This window comes from Pteropus medius, unplaced genomic scaffold, assembly GCF_902729225.1.
Source record: "Pteropus medius unplaced genomic scaffold, Ma_sr-lr_union100, whole genome shotgun sequence".
NCBI classification, from domain to species: domain Eukaryota; kingdom Metazoa; phylum Chordata; class Mammalia; order Chiroptera; family Pteropodidae; genus Pteropus; species Pteropus medius.
Window position 1 is genome coordinate 2,031,170 of NW_024352783.1, and position 22,762 is coordinate 2,053,931.

A 22,762-nucleotide genomic window follows, 5' to 3' on the forward strand; every position below is an offset into this window, starting at 1 on the left:
ATTGACTGGTTTGAAATTTTGTGTGTAGATAGTTATATTACCTACGAATTTCATTTTGGGATAGCAAAGGTGTGTTAGAAAACATTTTTTATAGAAAGAGGGTATTGGCCTTGATGGGGTTGAGACCCACTGATTTTTAAATGATTACAATTGAGCAGCTGATGTGAAAGTTTAAATTATGGCTCTGAGTACCTAAGAGATTTCCTGATGGCACTAGAAATTTGAGAGCAATGCTCAGCAGTAATGAGTGGACACATTATTTCACTTGGGTTAGCAGCAGCCCTTGCATTATTGGTTTTAGTGGTAAGTGTCTGTTACATTTCTCGGCCCTGAAAGTAGAAGCAGGTGCAGGTCACTGGGAGCATTTTCCCAGCTCCATGGAAGAATAGTCCTGGTCTACAATTTAGCATTTCCACCCCACCAAACTGAGAGGAAAACAGGGAAATTTAAAACAACAACAACAACAACAATAAAACAAAAAAACAAGTCAAGCAGAGCAGAAGTGAAAAAGCTCTTGGAATTTTTTTTATCCCATTAGAAGTCCCAGCTTGTACTGAGAGCCTGTGCTTTGTGGCTTTCAGGTGAGGGTGTGGCAGATAGGCTGCCAGACCCAGAAGCTGGAAGAGGCCCTGAAGGAGCACAAGTCTTCCGTGTCCTGCATTCGGGTGAAGAAAAACAATGAGGAGTGCGTCACAGCTAGCACGGATGGCACTTGCATCATTTGGGACCTCGTGTGGGTACCTGTAATGGGGAGGACGAAGCAGCACTTACAAACCCAACAATTATGGCATTTTATTGAACTTGAACGAAGATTCACATGAAGGGTAGAAATCTTACTTAAGGCAATGTAAGGAATGTTCATCAGAGATCATTCATCTCCATGGCTGCTCAGGGTTCACAGAAGCTGTCAGAAAGGGTATAGTTTCCAGGAAGAGCTGGATGTTAGAAGTTTCTGGACAGACAGGGAAGTCATTTTCTGGATATACACAGTGAAGCATGATTTAACTTACACTAATTTAATTCTGATTATTCCCTCAAGAGGGTGAAGGGAAATAAGTAATGTCAACATTTCCTCTGGTCATTCTATGCAGTCCAGTCAAGCCCAGAATGAGCTTGCTTATAGGGGTGGGAGTGGGGGAATGGCAAGTTGCCCTTCCACTCAGTTGGCCACATTCTTAGGGACTCATACTGTAAGCATATTGCTACTTCCCCAGAGTGCCTGATTCCAAGCTAACTAGACCAAAGCATGTAAACTTTACTGTTGGAGTAATTCAAAGATTTTCAAGGATGATTTTTTCTTTTTTACTATAAGCATTTTTGCTGTATGTTTTTATTTAGAATTAGACCCTATTCCCCTAACCCCTCTCCCTGCCCAGCACCCCTCTTACCACTCCTAATTCAAAGATTTTCAAGGATGATTTTTTCTTTTTTACTATAAGCATTTTTGCTGTATGTTTTTATTTAGAATTAGACCCTATTCCCCTAACCCCTCTCCCTGCCCAGAACCCCTCTACCACTCCTAAGATGCCTAACCTCTGTGTATAAATGCATTAGACTTCATAAAGTACAGAAGTTGGAGAAAAAAAAATATATATATATATATATGTAGCAAAAGAATATGAAATGTTCTTGATTGGACAGAAGAGAATGGGAACTAAAGGCAAAAGCAGAACATTTCTTATTTTATACATTAAAAAACAAAACTTGTGGACGTGGTTCCATAGTGTAGCCGTTAGCTCATCTGCTTTACATGCAGAAGGTCCTGGGTTCACATATCAGTGGAGCCACAGTCCATGGTCTACGGCTATGCCACCCTGAACAAGCCCGATGTCTGATCTCAGAAGCTTAAGCAGGGTCGGGCCTAGTTAGTACTTGGATGGGAGACCACCTAGGGAGACCAGATGTTGTAGACATAAATAATAATAAAAATTAAAAAAACCCCAAAGTAAGCCTATGCTTTTTGGCTCTGTGTGTTTCTAACTTTTATGTGCATATAAATCACCTGGGACTCTTGTAATAATGTAGATTTTGATTCAGTAGATCTAGAGTGGCATCCAAGATCCTGCATTTGTAAAAGCTCCCAAATGATGCCCTTGGTGCTGGTTCAGGGACCACACTTGTGGGAGGTGTTAGCCTACACCTGAACTTCCCTTGGGAAAATCAGTAACTAGAAGGGCATGTCTATGCTTGTTTCCATGAGTGGTTTGTGACCACCTGAAATCTTTAAAGCAGAAATATTTTGTTAATTTGTGCCAAAATCTTTTCAAATGGTCAGTTCAGATACCATGTTTGAAAACTTCCATAATGAGAAGAAACTGTGCAGGGGGTGCATTATTATAGCCAGTAGAGTCTCACCTATGAGATAGCCACCCAGCCACACCGTCTATGGAAGGAGAAGCTAATTTACATAGTTTTTGATACAGCACCTAAAGCAGTGGTTCTCAAACTACATACACATTAGAATCAGCTAGGATGCTGATTAAAAATGCAGTTCTTTGGGCTTCATCCCAACCCCCTGAATCCATATCCCCAGAGGTAAGGCTCAATAATATTCATTTTCATAAAGCCCTTCCCCACACTTTGCTGCTCAGCTTTGTAGAGACCTTCACTTCAAAATGGTAGCCTTGAGAGTAAAGTCCTTTCTGTGGAAGACAGCAGGTTGGCTCTGAGGTCAGCATCTCTAACTTCCTTTTAACTGGAATTTGAGGAGTCCTGTGCTTTCTCTTTAGAAAAGGGCCCCTCCCAGTATCTTCAGACTGCCCCATAAGTGCAATGGGAGAATGTAGAAGTGGAGCTGGCAGAGTAAGAAGAAGTCTGGAATAAATAAACCAACCCAAATCCAAGCTTGTACCAAATCCAGTTTAAATAGTAAATACATTTTCTAGGGAACAGAAAGTCGAGTTTCACACCTTTTGAATCTATTTTTCAGGCATCTTAGAAGAAATCAGATGATCCTGGCAAACACCTTATTCCAGTGTGTTTGTTACCACCCTGAAGAGTTCCAGATCATCACCAGTGGAACAGACAGAAAGGTAACCGTTACCAGCAAGAATTAAGATCTTTCTGGTACAAGAAAAAAGAAATGAAGCATTGTGGCTGAGGGTGCAGACTCTGGAGTCATCCCAGTTCAAATGACAGTTTTGCTGTTGATCAGCTGTGTCACTTTGGAAATGTTGTGTAATCTTCTGGTGCCATCATTTCCTCATCTGTAAAATAGAATGATGATACCACCGAACCTCAGAGAGTTGCTGTGAGGATTAAAGAAATGCTCGCATATAGTGCTAAGAGCAGGATGCTTGCACATAGTAGGTTCTCAATGCATATTGATTTTTATTATTAGGAAATTTCTGAGGCCAGAAAAGAATTGCTGTGCCCAAACCAGCTGTCACTTTGACTAAATCCAAATTGAATGACAATAGAGTTCCTTATCTCTCATCACTCTACTTCATTATTTAAAATCTCTTATGCCGGAGAGTTCATGTCCTTGGGTGAAGATTGGTCCTTTTGGGAGCAATGTTTCCCCTTGGAGCAAGCAAGAGGCTTTAGAAGAGAGACACATGGAGGGGTAAGGACACTAAGGTGTCATCCACCCTGCCAGCCATGTCAGATCAGCCTAATTACCTGTATATCTGATGAATGGATTTGGATTCTTCTAATTCAGAGTTTGAGATGACTTTGAGATAATTTAAGACGTTGAATATTCTTTTCCCCTAGCTACAGAAAAAATTGATGAGTTAAAAGTATAAAAATATTGTAGGGAAAATACTAAAACTGCCTCTCCCACTCCCTACCCCCAACCATTCCCAAATTAGAATCTAGGAGAGGGGCTTTTTCCTGTTTGAGCTTCCCAGGTGATTGGGAACTACTGCCCAAAGACACTTTGCCATAAAAACCCAAGAAATGTTGCCTGGCCCAATCAGGATTTGCCTGACATAGAATATTATGAGAGGGTATGGAGATCTGCCTCAGTTTTTGTTTCTATAGGTTGGCCTTATTAGTTTCTTTGTGTCTCATCCTGCCCACTCCTCAACTCTAGGTTTGACTCATGGTCTAAGTGGGCTTCCTCTTGGAATTGGGGTAGAATAGATATTCGGGAGTTAAACACATTATTATGAATGCTTTGACATATGGTTCATAAAGTTTCTAAATTAGTGTGATATCTGCCATGTTTTAGGTTTCAATTTATGAAATTTGAAAGTCTATTTCCTTCTTATTAGAATTTTTACCAAAACGTTTAAACCATAAATCATAAGTCTGTAAAACTATTCTAAGTGCTGGGGACACGACAAAGTCCCTGCTTTCATGGAGTTTAGTTATTTTATGCATTTACTTTGGGTGGGAGGGGATGGAATTGGACAGTACACATGCAAACAAACATGAATGAACAATGAGTAATAAGTGAACAAGATGACAGGAAATGGCGAAAGAGCTAAAAAGAAGATAGAACAGGCTATATGATACTGGCTGACGGGAAGAAAGCTGCTTTAGCTAGGTTGGTAAGTGAAGGCCTCCTTAAGGAGGTGATGTTTGAGCTGAGACCTGAGTGACAAAAGGACCAAGCCATGCTGAAATGTCAGGGAAGACCATCCCAGGCAGAGGATATCCAGGAAAGCCTGAGGACTGATAAGACTGACAAGGAGAGGGTCACTTTGACTTCTTTGTCCAAGAAAGCACAAATTACTTATATGGGTGTACCTCCTGAGAAATGAGGATTTTGGTGTGCTTTTATAGTCCTTTATGTTTTCGCTGTGAAAACAGAACTTTATGTTAAAGAAATCAAGCATCGACAGAAATTATACAGATATATATCTCTCTCTATGTGTGTATATATATATATACGCATATATATATATGTGTATATATATATATACACACACACACACACACATAATTTCTAGCTAGATTCAGAGGAATACAGATTCTTGGCATAATGACTGGAACACAGCAAGTTTCCATCAATATCAAACAAAGAGAGAAGGGTGAAATGCGTGCCCAAGTTCATACTCCTGATTCCTGGTACTCTTTAGAAAGAAATTTTATTTTTGAATTGGCTGTACATTTATAAATTTCAAAGTTCAAAAAGTATAAAAATCTCTCCCTTTGAGTTCCTGTCTACTCCCAAGAAGGGAGGGATATTATCAGTTTTTCTTTAAACTCCATCTTGTGGAATGCTTTATTCCTCTGGGGCAGAAGAGAAAGTTGGGAATAAACAGCCAGTGACTTTTAATAAACTGGGCCAGTAAGGCCCAGTCTTCAGAACTTTCTGGATTGCTCTTTCCCCAACCTGAAGAAGGGAAATGCTTTCCCCTTCCATCAGGCATGAAGCTTCACTTTCTTGATCCAAGGGTAGATGCGGGAAAGTGGATGCAATGACCTTTTCCTTTTTCTTTTACAGCTTGCTTCAGACTCAATCTGCTTAGACTGATCAAAAGCACTTTCTGCCACAATCCGGGTTTACCAGCATATCAACATCTCTTTAAATAGAATGCAAATTCAAAAGCCAATACTAAAAATATTAAAATGGTTTATCCACCCTCTGCTTTAGCCTATTTATAATTTCAGCAGACATATCAACCCATGATGCATTTTTGCTACCTTCTATATAAAGTAGAACCATCTTTTGTTAGCATGTGTGTGGATGATTCCACTGAGCTGAATTCTGCCTAATGCTTCTCTCCTGAATTACAGATTGCTTATTGGGAAGTATTTGATGGGTCAGTAATCAGAGAGCTGGAAGGTTCCTTGTCTGGGTCAATTAATGGTATGGATATCACAGTGGAAGGAGTGTACTTTGTCACAGGTGAGTTCTGGAATAAGAAAAAAAAAAAAAGCCAAGCCCGACTTATTTAGATAGGAACATGGAATTCCCAGGCAGGAGGCAACTGAAAGTGACAAAAAAAAAGGGTCTAAAGGGCAACACGGTTTGATTCAGTCCTGAGCACTGCAGTCAGTGTGGCTGGAAGAGTAAAATCCAGAAGCTGTATTTCAATGAGAGGAAATGTTTGCCCAGGAGCCTTTGGGGCACAAATTAAAGCTAAGCCTTACATTGCTGGCTTTTTTTTTTTCTGTGAAAGGCACTGATGATACAAATGGGCCTTAAAGGGCTCAGGCGGTTCAGTGTGCCTTGCTTTGTTATTTCTTGCTGAAGTCTAAAATGCCAGGCTTTTATTAAGTCAGCATTTCCAGGAGGCATGTACCACACAACATGCCTATAGAAACAATATCAATAACATTTCTTGTCAGGCTATTTGACTCTTTAGGATATTAGCAAATAAATGTCCCCAATGAACTAAAGTTTCACAAAAACATTTACTGAAAACAAGATATAAAACCAGATATGATGCGATCCCAGTCACATACACAGATATATGTTTATACCTGTACACTTATAGAAAAAAAGATTGGAAGGAACTAAACCAAGATGTTACTAGTGGTTATTTTTGGGTGATAGGATCAAGGGTGATATCACCTCTTTGTATCCCCCCCCAAATTTACTACAACATAGACTTTTATAATCAAGAAAAAGAGTTATTATAAAGACATACTTTTCTTTCTTTAAGTTGGCACATGGGAAATATGTTGAAAATGATCCAGTTATTTGAAATTAGAGCTATTTAATTCTATTACAGTGATGCTATATAAATGTTTTTTTTTTTCAGGTGGAAATGATCATCTGGTCAAAGTTTGGGATTATAATGAGGGTGAAGTGACTCACGTTGGGGTTGGACACAGTGGCAACATCACGCGCATTCGGATAAGTCCAGGAAATCAGTACATCATTAGCGTAAGTGCTGACGGAGCCATTTTGAGGTGGAAATACCCATTTGCCTCATGAAGCGGCGGAGACCTCCTGATTCACACAGTTCTATTGAAGGCTGAGTTTAGATAACTTTGAGATTGGTTTTGATTTCTCACATCTGTGTTTTTGTTCAAAATATTTTCATCAAATAAGGAGAAAAAGATTTTCCTTTTCTTTATAGAATGCATTCTATGTTCTTAAATTACATATTAAAATTGAAATATGTTCAAGAGTAGTTTGTCCAAGCTGTAAATTAAAAGTTTATTATGAATAGATTCACATTTGTTGGTTTCCTGTCATAATTTCTTTTCTACGACTCTGCAAAACCCATAGCCCTTCCTCATGGTGTGTCCACAGACAGCTTTGCTGATATCCTCTAAAAATAAGGAAGGCGAGCTTACCTTCTTAATCAGCATCTCTTCTTAATCAGCATCTCATTGGTCAAGCTGCAGGGGGCAAGACTTTGGTTTGAATCCAGATAATGGATGGGTTTTTTTTTTTTTTAAACTCTCCCAGCCACTGTTTTCTTTTTTGTAAAGCAAGAATAAAGGTTATTTGCTTTTAAACTATGATCAAAGAGTTATTGTGAGAATTAAGTGAAATAATGTATTAAGGCATCTGCAGAATTCCTGACAGAGTAGAGTTAAACATGAATCATAGTGCTTTTGCCAAAGAAAATATGTGTTGTTGAGGATCTTGGGGTAATTATCAAGGATGAAATTTCATAAATGCTTTTTTGGAGTTGGCCATAAAATATTTTTCCTGTGCTTACTATCAGAAGAACCAGGGAATGGGTCTCGTGTCGTAATTGTCCAACCAGATATTCATTTCCAGAGAAGTTAAATAATGACACTTTCCAGAAACAGTCCCCAAGGAAAAGTATGGTCTTTTGTTCTAAGCATATCCTTTATTCTTAACCTGCTGGCATGGCATCTGGTGACTTGCTGCTGCCCTATTTGATATATTAAGGTGGATATTTAATAAACGATGATCACTTAGCAAATAACATTTCAGAGCACTGATGTAATAATGCATACTGCTGATCTTTTTCCGAGCTAGAAATTGATGAGAAATTCATTTTGCAAGATTTCACCTGATTAATTATAAACCTAACAGCAACAGGATAAAGTGGGCAGAGTTACCCAGGTAATCAAGGGCCAAGCAAGGCCAAGCCAATTCTGATTGGGCAACAATTCATCAAGGATTTTGCGTTTAGGAGAGAGCGGGTGACCGCGTAGTGGGTGCGTCTTAGATCCAGAAAACTTCCTGGTGAGTAAATACTATACACTACGGAGGTTAGAACGAGCCAAACTGTGGGGTTGGCAGTCCACAGACCCAGGTCGAGTTCCAGCTTCTTTGCTTACTGGCCTTGCGGCCTCTGTATATTGCGTTAACCTCTCTGATTCCGTTTCTCCACCAGTTAAAGCGAAGATGATTAAGCCTTTTAAGACTTTTGGAAAATGACTCTAACCTAGTCGGCAGTTTTAAAAAACAAACCATAACCATTTTGGTTATTTCACGCAAAGTAACACGCGGCTTCGAGTTCCGGTCCTAGGATGGCGGGTCGCGGCAAAGTCTCTGTTTCCCCTAAGGGGCAAAAAGGCTGGAAGGAGTGATTCTGCGGAAGAATCACCTGTACACAAAAGCGCCCCCCACCTCTTCACAGCTCGCAGTGCGCGTCTCTCACCACTCAAGAAGCTGCCCTTTGGAGAGTCTTCCTTTCCCCTTCTTCATATTCACCTGGTCGTAATTACAAGAAACTTAGAAATAGCCAGGACTTTGCAATTTACTAGGCGCTTTCAAATTTATCATTCCTCTATTATTTCCCCAGCTTGAAAGCCTGCAGGGAAAAGGAGCAGAGGTTAAATTCAGGCTTGTTGGTTTACAAGAGGTAAGATAGGGAGGGGAACGTGAACTCTACGACTCCCAGGGTTTTATTCCCAGTCCGTGCCGCGGGTGCGGGGGTGGGTGGCCCAGCGCTGCCCTGGGGCGGAACCTGCGGCCGGATTCCCGCGCGGGGCGGGGTGGCCCCGCCCTTGGCTCCGCCTCCGCCCGGCCCGACACACCTGGCCCGCAGGTAGCCTGAGCCGGGTTGCCTGTCCAGGGCTGTAAGGGCCTGTTAGCGGCCCGTCCGCTCCCGGCCTTGGGGCTCCACTCTTGGAGGTGCGCCGACGGGAGCTATGGAGCCGGGCTCAGAGGCCGCGGCAGGAGAGGGGCGGCCCGCGCCCCGGCCCCGTCGCCGCCGCTCCCTGCGCCGCCTGCTCAGCCGCTTCCTGCTGGCACTGGGCAGCCGCTCCCGCCCCGAGGACTCGCCGCCTCGGCCCCAGCCGGGACACTGCGATGGCGACGGTGAAGGGGGCTTTGCCTGCGCGCCGGCCCCAGCTCCAGACGCTCCAGGGAGCCCCGGGGAGGAGCGCCAGCCGGGACCCCAGTCCCAGCTCTCCGCCAGCGACGGGGCGCGGCCCCCGGGCACGCAGGGCTTGAAAAACCACGGCAACACCTGTTTCATGAACGCCGTGGTGCAGTGTCTCAGCAACACCGACCTGCTGGCTGAGTTCCTGGCGCTGGGGCGCTACCGGGCGGCGCCCGGCCGTGCCGAGGTCACCGAGCAGCTGGCGGCGCTAGTGCGCGCGCTGTGGACACGCGAATACACGCCCCAACTTTCCGCGGAGTTCAAGGTAGGCAGCGGCGCCTTGCCGCCTACCGCTTTCGCCCCTTGGCGGCAGCCTTGCTCTGGCCCTTCTGGTTTCGCTTCTTGGGAAGTGGGTGCTCTATAAGGAAAGGGTTTTCCTGGAGCCTTCTTTAGATGGCATTCACCAGTTCTCCCTCAGGTGACCGCCCTTATTTTTGAGTTGATTTGTTGTGCTATCATTCGCATACGTTTTCTTTATGAAGTAATTCCTCACAGGTATTTTGAGGGGTTGAGTAGAGGGAGCTGACAGATTTGAGGAATGTGTTTAGCATTTTTGCTTTCAGCAAACATTTGTGAAAGTATTGTAGATCCGTGGGCCAGGCAGTGTTTTAACGCCAGGGCTCCTGGGTGGGGTGTCGGACTTTGAAGGCCAAGGCCAAGGAGGAAGGAGGTGATTCTTTAGTTGAGATTTGAATGATGAGGACTCAGCCAGGCCAAGATCTAGGAATAATCCAGGTAGAGAGAGTATAGGCACAGGCCTGAAGGAGGTGAGAATTGTAGACACCGAAGGAAAATAGAGTGGTTGGAGCCCAGCCAAAGTGGGGTTTAGGTAGGTTGACCAGATCATGTACGGGCTTGGAGGCAATGGTAAGGAGTTTGGATTTTATTCTAAGCCCAATGGAAGCTGAGAACCTGTGTGCCAGGTACTATGCTGAATCCCCAGTAGAGACAGTGGGCGTGCTTTATCGGAGATGGCATCCTTTGTTTAGTGCAAATTAAATCCCTTAGGATGCATTAGCACGGGATTGCATCCATTGTCCCCAGGATCAAGGTCTACTTGGGATGCTGCAGGGTCATGAGGCTTTGGAGTTACGTGTGTCATTTCACCCAGTGTTAAAGCTGGGCGTTTGTTTGGAGTCCCAGTTGGATTTAAGAGTTCCTGATAATTGATGCACATGGCTTGCTTCCTACTTAAAAAACCACAGCTCTGGGCAGAGAGCTGAAGCTCCCCATAGACTAGTGATTGTTGTTCTTGGGGGAGGAGGGAACCTGTCAGTGTTCATTCCACAAGCATCATCGCTCTTGAGTTTCAGCCTGAGAAAGCAGTCCTTGCCCAAGTGACCCAAGTGGATGCCAAGCCCCACCTTCCTCTCTACTGCTTCCACTAGTGAAACACTGTGCTGCAGGAATCAGTGAGTTAAATGGACATCATTATCTCTTTTTGGTAACATTTGTTTTTTAAATATGAGAGGTAGTATTGTATAGCGGTTCAGAGCAAGATCTCTGGAGCTTTGTGAACTTGAGCAAGTTTCCAAATCTAGCCATTCCTCAGCTTTCCTCATCTGTAAAGTGGAACTGTAATGGTACCTACCTTCTATAGTATAGCCTTGTGAAGAATAAATGAGTTATATGTACACATTTAAAACAGTGCCTAGCTCCAAGGAACTTTTCATTATTCTATTATTACACCTCTTCATCTGCAGATACCTAGGAGGAGGGAGAAAAATAATCTTTATGTACTTTTCTCATGCTAGATACATTTTCATCCAGTTACTGCAGGGATGGGAGAGGCAGGAGTAGCTTGAAAAAATTCTTCCAAATTACTAATTACCCTCAGTGACTCACCAGGACTTCCTATCTGTCTCCTGCTCCAAAACCCCTAAGGCCTGGAAGCTCCCCATGAGCCTTGGGGAATGGAAGGATAATCAAGTTGTTAATATGTTAATGAGGGTGACATAATCAGGGGTTTCCCGGGACTTTCTGGGTAGCCAGACTTGGAGAGAGTGGAGAATTCAGAATCCAGGGTTTTAAACTTTGCTGATTTAAATCTAGGTGAGCTCCTCTTATTTTACAGCTGAAGAAATATTCATTTATCCAACAAGTATTTCTTGAATGTTCAGACACTATAACGGGCACATGGAATACATGAGTGATGAGTGTGAAACCTAATTTTGGAGCTGCTCTCCAGGAACTTATGGTCCAGCGGGAGAGCTGGATGGTAATGAAATAATCACACAGGCACATATTTAGAGCTGGTGACAAATGCCAGAAAATAAAAATACAAAGAGTTGTTGTAATTCTGGCAGGAGAATGTGATTTGATTGGGAGAGGTGGAGTGAGGAGAGGCAGGAAGGCTTCCCCGGAGAGGATGTAGGTAGGAGTGTGGGAAAGTGTATTCCAGGCCCTGGGACTGAAAGTGCCAATCACCGATGGGGTTGGAGCTGAGGTGCTAGGCAGAATAAATGAATGGTTAAATGAATTAATGAAAGCCTATGTGACTCAGTGGGAGCTAGGGAGAAGAGGCTGGAAAATTCGTAGGGGACAAGCCATAGAAGTTTTTGGAAAGGTGTTTGGTCTTCAGGAGTGATTTTTAGCTTTAGACAGAGGAAGGGAGGAAATTGAGAAGGGCCAGCATGCTAGAGTGAGTTATCCGACTCCAGACATGCACACAGAGTGGGTTTGCAGTGCACCCCCTTCCTGAGCCCTGAGTCACCCAGCCTCCTGGAGACACCAGGACCACTCTTTGTTTCAACAGCAAATGAATAAATACATTTAAAATATTCTGTTCATGGTATTATCTACAGTACTTGGCTTTCCTAATGATGTAATTAAATATGTGTATACTATAAAAATTGAAAATGTGAAAGTGAAAATGTGAAAAAAGATCTGGAATGCCACTAGAGATAACCATCTCTAGAGACAATCATCATAAACATTGATGTGTTTCAAAGAATACACAAACAATTGGAAATTCTCATTTTAGACCCTGCCTTTTTAAAAACTATTATAAGACTTTCTCCTGGTCATTAAAATATTCTACAGAATTTAATTTTTAATGATCGTGTAATATTTTATTAAATGAACCAATCACTATGGAGACATTTATGCACTGTACTATTTTTGTTATCACACTGCTTTGAAAATTTTTATATTTAAATCATTTTCCTCAGCTCTGTTTGGTTCCATAAGCTTAATTCCTTAAAGTGAAATTACATGGTTAAAGCAAAGATGACCATTTTGTTATTTTTATGTTCTTTTGGTTTTTAAATCAACTGTGTTGAGGTATAAATTATGTATAATGAAATGTACCCATTTACAAAAATTGAGTTATATTTGACATAGAACATGGTGTAAGTTTAAGATGTACAGCAGCCCCCTTGTTATCTGTGAGGAATATGTTCCAAGCCCCCCAGTGGATGCCTGAAACTGCAGGTGGTACTAAACCCTATATATATTATATTTTTTCCTTTATACACATACCTATGGTAAAGTTTAGTTTGCAAATTAGGCACAGTAAGAGCTTAGCAACAATAATAATAAAATAGAACAATTTTAGCAATATATTATAATAAAAGTTATGTGAAAGTGGCCTCTCTAAAAATATCTTGTTGTACTGTACTCTTCTTGTCCTAATGACAGGAGGTGATAAAATGCTTATGCAATGAGGTGAAGTGAGGTAAGTGACACAGGTATTGTGACACAGCCTTAGGCTACTATAAGTGTGAGGAACACAAGAACTGAGATACGAGACAGTAGATTTGATAATGGAGACAGCTACTAAATGACTAATGGGTGGGGAGCATATACTGCATGGATTCACTGGACAAAGGAATGGTTCACCTCCTGGGTGGCATGGAGTGGGACAGTGCAAGATTTCATCATGCTACTCAGAATGGAGTGCAATTTAAAACTTACGAATTGAATTGTTTATTTTGGGAATTTTCCATTTAATATTTTTGGACTTCGGTTGACCTCATGTAACTGAAAGTATGCAAAGCAAAACTGAGAATAAGGGGGCTTACTGTTCATCATATTGCTTTGATATATTTATATTGCAATGTGATTGCCAGTAGCATTAGCTAACACCTCTCTCATGTCACATAATTATCATTTCTTCTAGTGTTAGAGGCAATTAAAACCTAGTCTCAAGTTTAATGTCTATAATACAGTTTTGTTATCTATAATCACTGTACTGTGTGTTAGGTCTCTGGGTCTTATTTATTGAGTTGCAAGGTTGTACCCTTAAGCAATACCCCTCCCACGTCCCCACCCCTCACCCCTTGTTAACCACTATTTTACTCTCTGCTTGTATGATTTCAGTTATTTCTTTGACTAGGAATGAGATATAGGATTTTTCCACATTTCTTACTAGTTGTAAGACTGCACTTGTAATTGTCTGTTTATGTCATTTACTTATTCTGCCTTGGTTTTAATGTCATTTTACTTGTTTCTATAAGTTTCTCAACCCTTGTCGTATTTTCTGCAAATATTTTCTCCAAACTCTCTCCTTCTCCCTATCCCGATACTGGAAGTTTTATATTTATATCATCCCTTTGATAAATATTGTATTTTATGAGTTTCTAGTTTTCCTATGGTTATATTAAGGATTTCAGCCATCTGGAATTTATCTTAGCTTATGTGCCTGGGGATCGATTTGAGATCTCTGATTTTAGACATAGAGTATGCCTCAAGTGATATACTAGAGGTGCACTACTTTTTTAAAAACAAGGATGCCATCATCATTCTTATGTTTTGGAAGTTCTTGACAAAACAGTACGTAAGACATGAAATGGAAATGGAGTAAAAAATATCGAACAGAAAGAAAATTACCAAATGGCTCTAGAAAGCTTTATTTTAGAATTACCATGGTCACTAATGAGGTCAGATGCAAGATAGAGAGTTAAAATAAGTAACCATTTAGAACATTATAAATATTAGATTTCATTCATAAAAACAATCAGAAATATGAAACAACTAGGAATAATTTAAATAGTAAATACGTTAAAAATTATTCATGTTCGAGAGGACAGACATGCACACGGATAGAGCTACGCCATGGTGTAGGGTAGAAATACCAGATATTTCCAATCTTCCCTCCCAAGTTAGCATTTAGCTTTAATGCAATTCTAGTCACATTTCGATAGACTTTCTATGGGAATGTCCTTTGTAGGAATCAGTAGGTCGCATTATTTAAAAAATTCTGGAAAATACCAGATAGATACTGTTGTAATTGGAAAGAGACCAATAAAGAACAGTGTTCACTGTAAAAAAATTTGCAAAGTACATATGAGAATTAAAAAATCACCTATGGTCCCATCCTTCTATGATGACCATTTGTTAATATTTTGCCTTATATTTTCTGGTCTTTTATCTTTCTACAAATATATATAAAACAATCTCAAATAGTTTTTCACTTTTTTTTTTTAAATGAAAAGATAATTTATTTTCTCTCTCATTAGTATTTCCTCAGCATAATTTTTAAGGCCATCTTATATGAATGTGCCACACGCTTTCCCCAGATAACTTTGATACTTAGAGATAACTTTGTATCTCTCATTCCTTAGTCTAAATTCTCTAAGGTGGAATTACAGTTGACCTTTGAACAACACTGGGATTAGGGGTGCTGACACTTCTTATCCTGTGCAGTCAAAAATCCAAGTATAACTTTTGACTCCCACAAAACTTAACTACTGTTGACTGGAAGCCTTACTGATGATAACAAATTGTCGATTAACATATTTTTGCATGTTACATGCATTATATACTATATTCTTACAATAAAGTAAGCTAATGAAAAAATGTTAAGACAATCATAAGAAAATACATTTACAGTTTTTATTGAGAAAAAAAAGCATGCATAAGTGGACCCATGCAGTTCAAACTCGTGTTGTTCAAGGGCCAACTGTGCTGTGTTTATATAGGGGAACATTTTTAAGGCCCTATCTTGTCTGTCTGCTTGAAGTTGTTAAATTCCTTCTGGAAAGGTTGTATGTATGGCTTTATAGCCAGGCTAACATGAAGAGAGAGTCAGTTTTAAAGGATTTGGTTGATTAGCAGTAAGGAAATGGATTTCACACGGAAAGAAGTAAAAATATAAAGGTATGGATTTTTGAAGTGGGAAAATACACCTGAGTGGCTGGAGCTTTGAAACCCATGAGAGAGTGGTGAGAGACACGGATGGGACCAGTCCAGAGAAGTTTGGACTATTAGGTGGTAAGAGAGTCAGGAAGGGTTTGGAGTAGGGGCATGGCATTATCTTGTGGGGCTGTAGGAAAATGGGTCTGTTCTGCCCTGCAGGTAGCGGGCCAGCAGGAAGAGATTTGGGGGAATAGGCTCCTTTGTAAATAGATATTATCATCTGAGAAGCAATAGTTGGGACTTAACAGTGGGGATGGGACTCTACTGCAGGGGCGGGGCAGAAACCATTTGGAAGCCAGAATCCAGAACGTTTGACCATGCACTTATGTGAGTGTGAGAGAGAATCTGGAAGGGGACATTGACATTAAGAGGAAGAGCTGATCATAGAGATTTGAATTTGGAAGGACTAGCTGCTCCCTAAGAAAGAATGTTGGTACTAAGGATACAGGTCTGAGGATGGCTGGGGGGTAGGGTGGCCAGGTAAAATGTATGATGCCCAGTGAAATTTGAATTTCAGATAAACAACCTTTTAGTATCCTAAATACTGATACTGTATGGGACAAACTTATACTACAAACATTATTCATTTTATTTGCTAAATCTGGCAGCCTTACAAAGTGCACAGAAGCCTGGAGGAACTAGAACTTCCAGAGAGCCAGACTTTTGCTTCATCTTGAATTTTGCTTCATCTCCTCCTATAGTTTTCTTTAAATTCCAAGGGAATATTAAAAGAAAGAAAAAGAATAAATCCCAGGCCATTGGATTTGATTGGCAGTGGTAACAATTGTCTGCATCCACAGTCTTGCTCAGACTGCTCATTGTGGTGGGCGTGAGTGAAAAACAGACCTGGGTGCAAGGAGGCCTAATGCCTGGCTCTGCAGTCTCGGGTGGGACAACCAACCATATCTACTGTGCGCACACACACAGACAAGGGGATTCGCTTACACTCAGACGCTCATGCTTGCACATGCATTAAAAAAAAAAAATCCCTGGAAAGGTGATTAGAAAGTGCTAAGCGTGGCCTCCCCTTGTGAAGGGGTACACAGGAATGGAGTCAAGTAGAAAGAAGACTTTTCATTACTGCCCTTTTTTATATTTTGAATTCTTTTTTTAAAGTATGTGCATATATTACCCTTTGAAATAAACTTTTAAAAAGCTGGAATATGCATTTACACAGAAAATGGTAAAGTTGTTAGACAATTTAATAGGACAGTAGTGCAAAAGGCACAGGGAGTATAAGTGTCCTGAGGGCAGGGATCATGTATGTCTTGTTCACTGTTGTGTCCCCATCCAGAGAATAATACCTGGCACGTGATAAGCACCCAACTGATATTTATTAATGAAACGAAGGTTGAAAATGATCAACCGTTTTGTAATCTCACCACACAAAGAGAAGTTTGGATTTAGATTTCACATATATTAGAAGAGGTGGTGAAGGTAGCTTTGTGCACAGTATTTAAGGAAGTCCACTGCGCTGAGCCAGGGTGTCATTCAGAGAGAGAGAGAGCTGGAGTTATGATAGTGAATGAAATCACCGAGGGAGAGGGTAAGGCAAGAAGCTGTTACCCTGGGGCAGTGAATAGAGGGAGACAGCATGAAAATAGACTGACAGGAGGACCAGGGAGCCTGTGCCCCATCTAACAAGAGATGAGAGCTTCAGGGAGGACAGATGGTCAACAGAATCAAAATATTCAACACAGACCACCCTGTGGTTTTCAAAGGACAGGCTCTATTTTAGTAGTCTTTCTTGAAAAAACGGCACCTTCTCCTATACAGAGAAACCTTATAGCATCTAGGACACTGCTCCAAAAGGGGAGGTTTTCAGAGGAAAGACCATTTCTCATCCTGTATTGGTACCATGTTGTCCCAGGGCAGGGCTGAAGAGCGACTACTACTAGTAGACCTAGAGCCATTATGCCCTGATTTGGTTGTTGGAAGGGCCAAACTGACCCTCTGGTTTTCTTTTTTTTCTTTCAGAATGCAGTTTCCAAGTATGGCTCTCAGTTCCGAGGCAATTCTCAGCATGACGCCCTGGAGTTCCTGCTCTGGCTGCTGGATCGTGTGCACGAGGACTTGGAGGGCTCGACCCGAGCGCCAGGGTCCGAGAAGGTCAGTCACTCTTAGAAACACATTGTATAATTTTCTTTTTTCCTCTAAATATTTACTCAGCTCCTCAAAACTGAATCTCGAAATTCAGATTCTAGGATTCCTGTGGATTCTGGCTCCTGTGTACACAGTGCCGTTCCCTGCTCCTTTCTCTTAGCTCTGTTTGTTGTAGACAATGCATTTTCTTCCACTGCAGTATTTTCGTCCTCTCTAATCCCAGTGATATCATGAATAGGGCTTCTTTTTGGCTTACATTTTGAAAAATCTCATTTTTGTCAATATTCTGTGCATTAGTATGGTCATATGAGGCCATGACTACCACCACTTATTATTTTCAGGTGGTACCATTTAACTCTACCATTGCGTTTTCTGTTTTGTGTTCTACAGAGCATCAATTCCCAATCTTTTTTCTCATGACACTGGAGGAATGGTACATCTTTGTAGATGTGTACCTAGCATTTCCAGGTTTTGATGAAACTTCAAACCTTTGAGAGTAGGAAAGCACAATAAACATTTGTAATAGCTACAGTTAATTGATAATTAGTTATGTTCTCTATGGGGCTTTGCTAAATATACATGGTGGGTTCTGCTCTAATGCTATCCTTTTATCTCTCACTTAAGAAAATAAAAGTAAGTGGATATTATACGAAGAGTGAGCCAAGTTATTATAACAACATCTTTAATTTAAAAAAATGTTTCCCAATCTTTGGTAATCAATCACATATTACTTTTGATGTATCTCAGTACTGATCCAATGCAGCTATGAGAACTGCTTTACCAGTGTTATTGCTTGTTTTAAATCTGGACACTTTATTCCCATCTCTCTCATGAATCAATTCCCATCCTTTCATTATTTGCTTGGAGCCCATCATTCTAGAGTAATAAAGAATATGGCATGATGAATGTAGTTAATAATACTGAAAATTTGTTAAGAGAGTAGATTTCAGGTGTTCTTATCATACACAAAAAAGGTAACTATGTGAGGAGATGGATATGTTAGTTTGATGGTAGTAATCATTGCACTATCTGTATGTGTACCAGATCATCATGTTGTATACCTTAAATATATATAATGTTTTATTAAAAAGAAAAAGAATGAATGACTCAGAAAGCTGAGTAGTCATTATTTTTAACTTGTCCACACAGCCAGCTGTTATCTATGCTTCTTTCTCTTTTAAAATGACAAATTGCAAGTTTAAGAAAAGGTAAACAGAACCATATATGTCTCAAATAAGAATAGACCCATTTTAAACAACAATATAATGTAATCAAAAGCTAAGAGTTGGATGGAGGTGCAAAAACGGTCCTCTTGCCCAAGACAGCAAGTTGCCCTTCTGCATGGGATAGGGGAAGTAACAGTTGTACAGTATTCTGTACTCCTCAGATCACGCCTTGGAATGATGTATACAATATGGGTAACTGTTGTGATTTACAGAGCAGTGCTAAGGTTATTATCCACATTTTATATGTGTGTAAACCAAGAATCAGAGAGGTTGGGTAGACTTCCAAAAGCAACACAGCTAAACAAGGGACAGAATCAGGATTCAAGTTCAAGGGGGTCTTGCTTGAAAGCCTGTCTTCTTATTTTAAAAAATCCCAAAACACCCCAGTCACCCACAAAACACACAAATGAACCAAACCAAAAACATCACCACATAAGAAACTGGCAGGACCACAAGTCAAAGGTTGTGGGATTATTGGTGATTTTTATGTACAGTGATTTTCTTTTTATCTTATTCAGACCCTTTTAGTTGCAAGTGACATAAATTTAACTTGATTCAACTTGAGCAAAGGGCATTTATTGGCTTTTATAGCTTGCCCATCCAAGGATTGACTAGCTTCAGGTAAGGCTGGATCCAGGGACTCAGATGATGTCACCAGGTCTTTGGCGCTCTCTCTCTTGTCTCTGGCTTCATTCTCAGACCGTCTCTGCTCACACGGGGACAAAAGGGACCCCTGCAATGCTCACATGGTCTTTAACACTTGGAATTCCAGAAAAAGCCCAGAGAGGAGTATAATTGTCCAGTGTGGTTCACATGTCCATTGCTGGGCAGGTGGCCAGCAGAATGGAATAGTCTGACTGGACACACCTGGGTCTCATGGGCATGTGTTATGTGTGTGTTGGAGGGGTGGGGGTTAACGCCACCCAAGTCACATGACCAAGGAGGCCATTTTTTTAGGTTCTGTCAGGGCTGCTTTCCTAAGGAAAGGAATGCTGAGCAGGTAAACATGTCCACTACACTGTATATTCCATAATCTTAGAGTGAGCACATTTTGAAATCAGAATTATGTAATTTTTTAAAGATACTGTTTATTGAATATTTGTTATGTGCCATGCTTCTAACTTGATGCTTTTCATGATTTGTTTTGCTACCGACGCACAGAAGACACCCAGTAAGCTCTTGAATGGTTGGATAAATTATGTAGTTACCATGCTTTAATATTTGTAAGGACAGCTCATGTTTTATAGTTATCGGGAATTTAGGTTAAGTAAGTTGTCCAAGGCCACTCAACTTCTTGGAGGAAAAAGAATTGAACCTGAGTCTATTTCAAAGCTACCATATTGGATCTCTTTCCTTGTCATGAGTGCCTTGTGCCTTCTCAGTTCCCCACCAGGGGGTGAGAGGAAGCCTGTCCTGCCTCTTTCTCTGGCTGCATATGAAAGGCCTCATGTCCTGCTTACCCCTCCTTTAGCTCTCTGGCTGTGCCAGGCAGCTCTTTCTACCTGGAATGTAGAAGGGATCAACAGCCTTCTAAATTGCCTTTAATCTTCCTCTTAGTCCCTTGGTGGCAGGAAAAGGCATTGGGCTTAAGGGTGGGGAAGATAACTTGAGAGGTTAAGTAACTTGCCCCAAGTCACACAGCAAGTACAGGGGAGAGCCAGGAGCCAATCTAGGAAATGCAACTCTAGAACAGGGTTTCTTAACCTTAGCACTTTTGACATTTGGGGCCCAGCAATTCTTTGTCATGGGGGCTGTCCTTCACATTGCAGCGTTTGTAGCATCCTTATACCCAGTAGATGCCAGTAGACCCCCAGTTGAGACTGATAACCAAAAATGTCTCCAGACATTGGAAAATATCCCCTGGGGGACCAAAGCACCCCCCATCCTTTCTGGGAGAGCCTTTATTCCCAACCATGGTGCATGACTCCCAGACCTTTCTTTAAGATAACATTGAGTTTATTTAAGCCAAGAGGGCCTGCCAGTAATTCTTCTTAACAACTTCAAGACTCATGTAAAAGCAGCCATAATTGGTCTTCCAATTTCCAATATGCTGTACTACTCTATGTTCTCCACATTGTAGCCAGAGTGATCTTTTAAAAAGGAAAAAAGATCCTGTCACTCTCCTGCTTAAATTCCTCCAGTGGCTTCTTATGGCACTTAGAATAAAATCCAGACTCCTGTGTGGCTGACTGTGCCCTACCTGCCTGGGCCTGCCAACCACTCAGCCTGATTTCAGGTCCCTTTTCCCCTTGCTCATTGTTCTTGGTCATACTGGCTATTTTTGGTTTCTTTAATGGGCCAAGCATGTTAGGAGTATGTTATGACTGGGCCAGAACTGAGATGGCTGTTTGCCAGAGAGAGGAACTTGCCTGGCTCTTAATTTGACCTGATTGAAAGCAGAAAATATCTTTTTCCTCTGTCTGGGGTCAAAGCTTCTCTTGAAATTTGCTCTCAGAAAATTGGGCCACCTGTGGAGGCCTGGCTGCCAATGCTTGAAGGGAAGGAGCAGGGCTGTGGGGATTATTTGGCACAAAACTTCATTTTCCCTTTCCAGGAAGGAGAGGATCTGTCCTCTGTATAACTCTGAACAATTTTTCTTTTTGAGGTTATTTCTGTTTCAAAACATATGAAAGCCATATAGCTAGATTTATTGAAACTGGAATAGAAAACAAGGATCACTTTCTTCTCTGTAACTGTAATGATTCTCAAATATTTTCATCTGGCAAAAAGGACATATTTTTACTATCCTATGGACACTATCACACGAGCAATCTTTTTGGCAGTTTATCTTACAGAAAACACCACTCTTGAAGAACTAAGAAAGGGATGAGGCTGGGAAAAGGACCAGGAAGCTAACATTTATTAAGTACTCACTATGTGTCAGGATATATACATCATCTCTTTTGATTTTAATGATGGCCCCATGAGGTGGATGTGATACTTCTATTCCTTTTAGATGTGGAACGAGGGTCAGAGAGATGATCAGGGTCACTTGGCTAACAGAGCAGAGCTAGCCTGGTCTGACCTCATAGTCGATGCTTTGTGAATGACCCTCTGCTGCCCCTCGCCCCAGCCTCTATACCCCATCCCTGGGTGATCCTGTCCACTGCCGCTCCCAACATGCTATATCAGCAGTCTTCAACCTTTTTGGCACCAGGGACCGGTGCTCCTATGAGAATCTAATGCCTGATGATCTGAGATAGAGCTGAGGCAGTGATGCTAGCCCTGAGGAGCAGCTGCAAATACAGATGAAGCTTCTCTCGCTGCCTGCTGCTCACCTCCTCCTATGCGGCCTGGTTCCTAACAGGCCGCAGACTCATACTGGTCCACGGCCTTGGAGTTGGGGACCCCAGTGCTACATTATCACCTTGGTGCAGACGCAGTCTCTATCATTGTGAGGTCTTCAGCTGACTCAAACAAGATGGGAACTTATGAGAAGGCCAAGGAGCAGCACACAGATTCAAAGGGAAGGCTGAAGAACCAGGCTTGGGACCATTGAGAACCAGGCAGCTGTGGGGCTGTCTCAGTGGCAGGAACAGCTCTGGCCTGGACTCATTGCTAGAAGCACTGTTTTTAGCCTTTTGGTCATTCTGCTCATGATTCCCATGCAGGGCAGGAATATCTCATCAGTTTAGCTTGCGTCATATGCCTGTCCTTTGGTAAGGGACAGTAGTACCCCTGATTAAAGAGCCTTCCCCACTTCTCCAAACTTGAATTCAGTGTTCCAAAGGGTGCTGCTACCAAGAGGAGAAGTGAACCCTGCACAGCCAAAAATGCGTTTCTGCTCTACTTCTGAGTTCTCCCTCATCTGAGCCCTTCATCTGCCTGCTGTTAGATGTCTCTGCCTGGATGTGGATAATCCTGGGTGTGGATGTCCTTCCCTGACACACTGCTTTTGACTCTTCTGATCAGACATTCTCCAGGCACCAGATTGGAAGCTTGGAGTTGGTCCTGTTTATCTCCTTCATTTTTCTCCCTCTGCTCCCCAATCAGGTGCTCAGTTATGAGCTGCATACACTGGGTGTCTGAGTTTATTCTTCTTTTCCATTTTTCAAAGCTCCTACTATATATCATTTATTATCC

At 41.5% G+C, this 22,762-nt stretch overlaps 2 protein-coding genes across 5 annotated transcripts in view; both read left to right on the top strand.

Annotated features, from left to right (window-relative positions):
* Window positions 1-7,023, top strand: part of CFAP52 (cilia and flagella associated protein 52) — a 41,505-nt gene extending 34,482 nt beyond the window's left edge. The window contains exons 11-14 of the mRNA XM_039847348.1: window positions 582-733; window positions 2,930-3,032; window positions 5,689-5,800; window positions 6,660-7,023. Of these exons, the coding sequence (XP_039703282.1) occupies window positions 582-733; window positions 2,930-3,032; window positions 5,689-5,800; window positions 6,660-6,835 (543 nt within the window). The 3' untranslated portion in view covers window positions 6,836-7,023. The remainder of the gene's footprint in view (window positions 1-581; window positions 734-2,929; window positions 3,033-5,688; window positions 5,801-6,659) is intronic.
* A 1,681-nt stretch (window positions 7,024-8,704) lies between these two features.
* The window catches only part of USP43 (ubiquitin specific peptidase 43), a 56,661-nt gene continuing 42,603 nt past the window's right edge, over window positions 8,705-22,762 (top strand). For all 4 annotated transcript variants that reach the window (XM_039847344.1, XM_039847346.1, XM_039847345.1 and 1 more), the window contains exons 1-2: window positions 8,705-9,477; window positions 17,328-17,459. In XM_039847344.1, coding sequence (XP_039703278.1) covers window positions 8,980-9,477; window positions 17,328-17,459 — 630 coding nt within the window. In that variant the 5' untranslated portion in view covers window positions 8,705-8,979. The remainder of the gene's footprint in view (window positions 9,478-17,327; window positions 17,460-22,762) is intronic.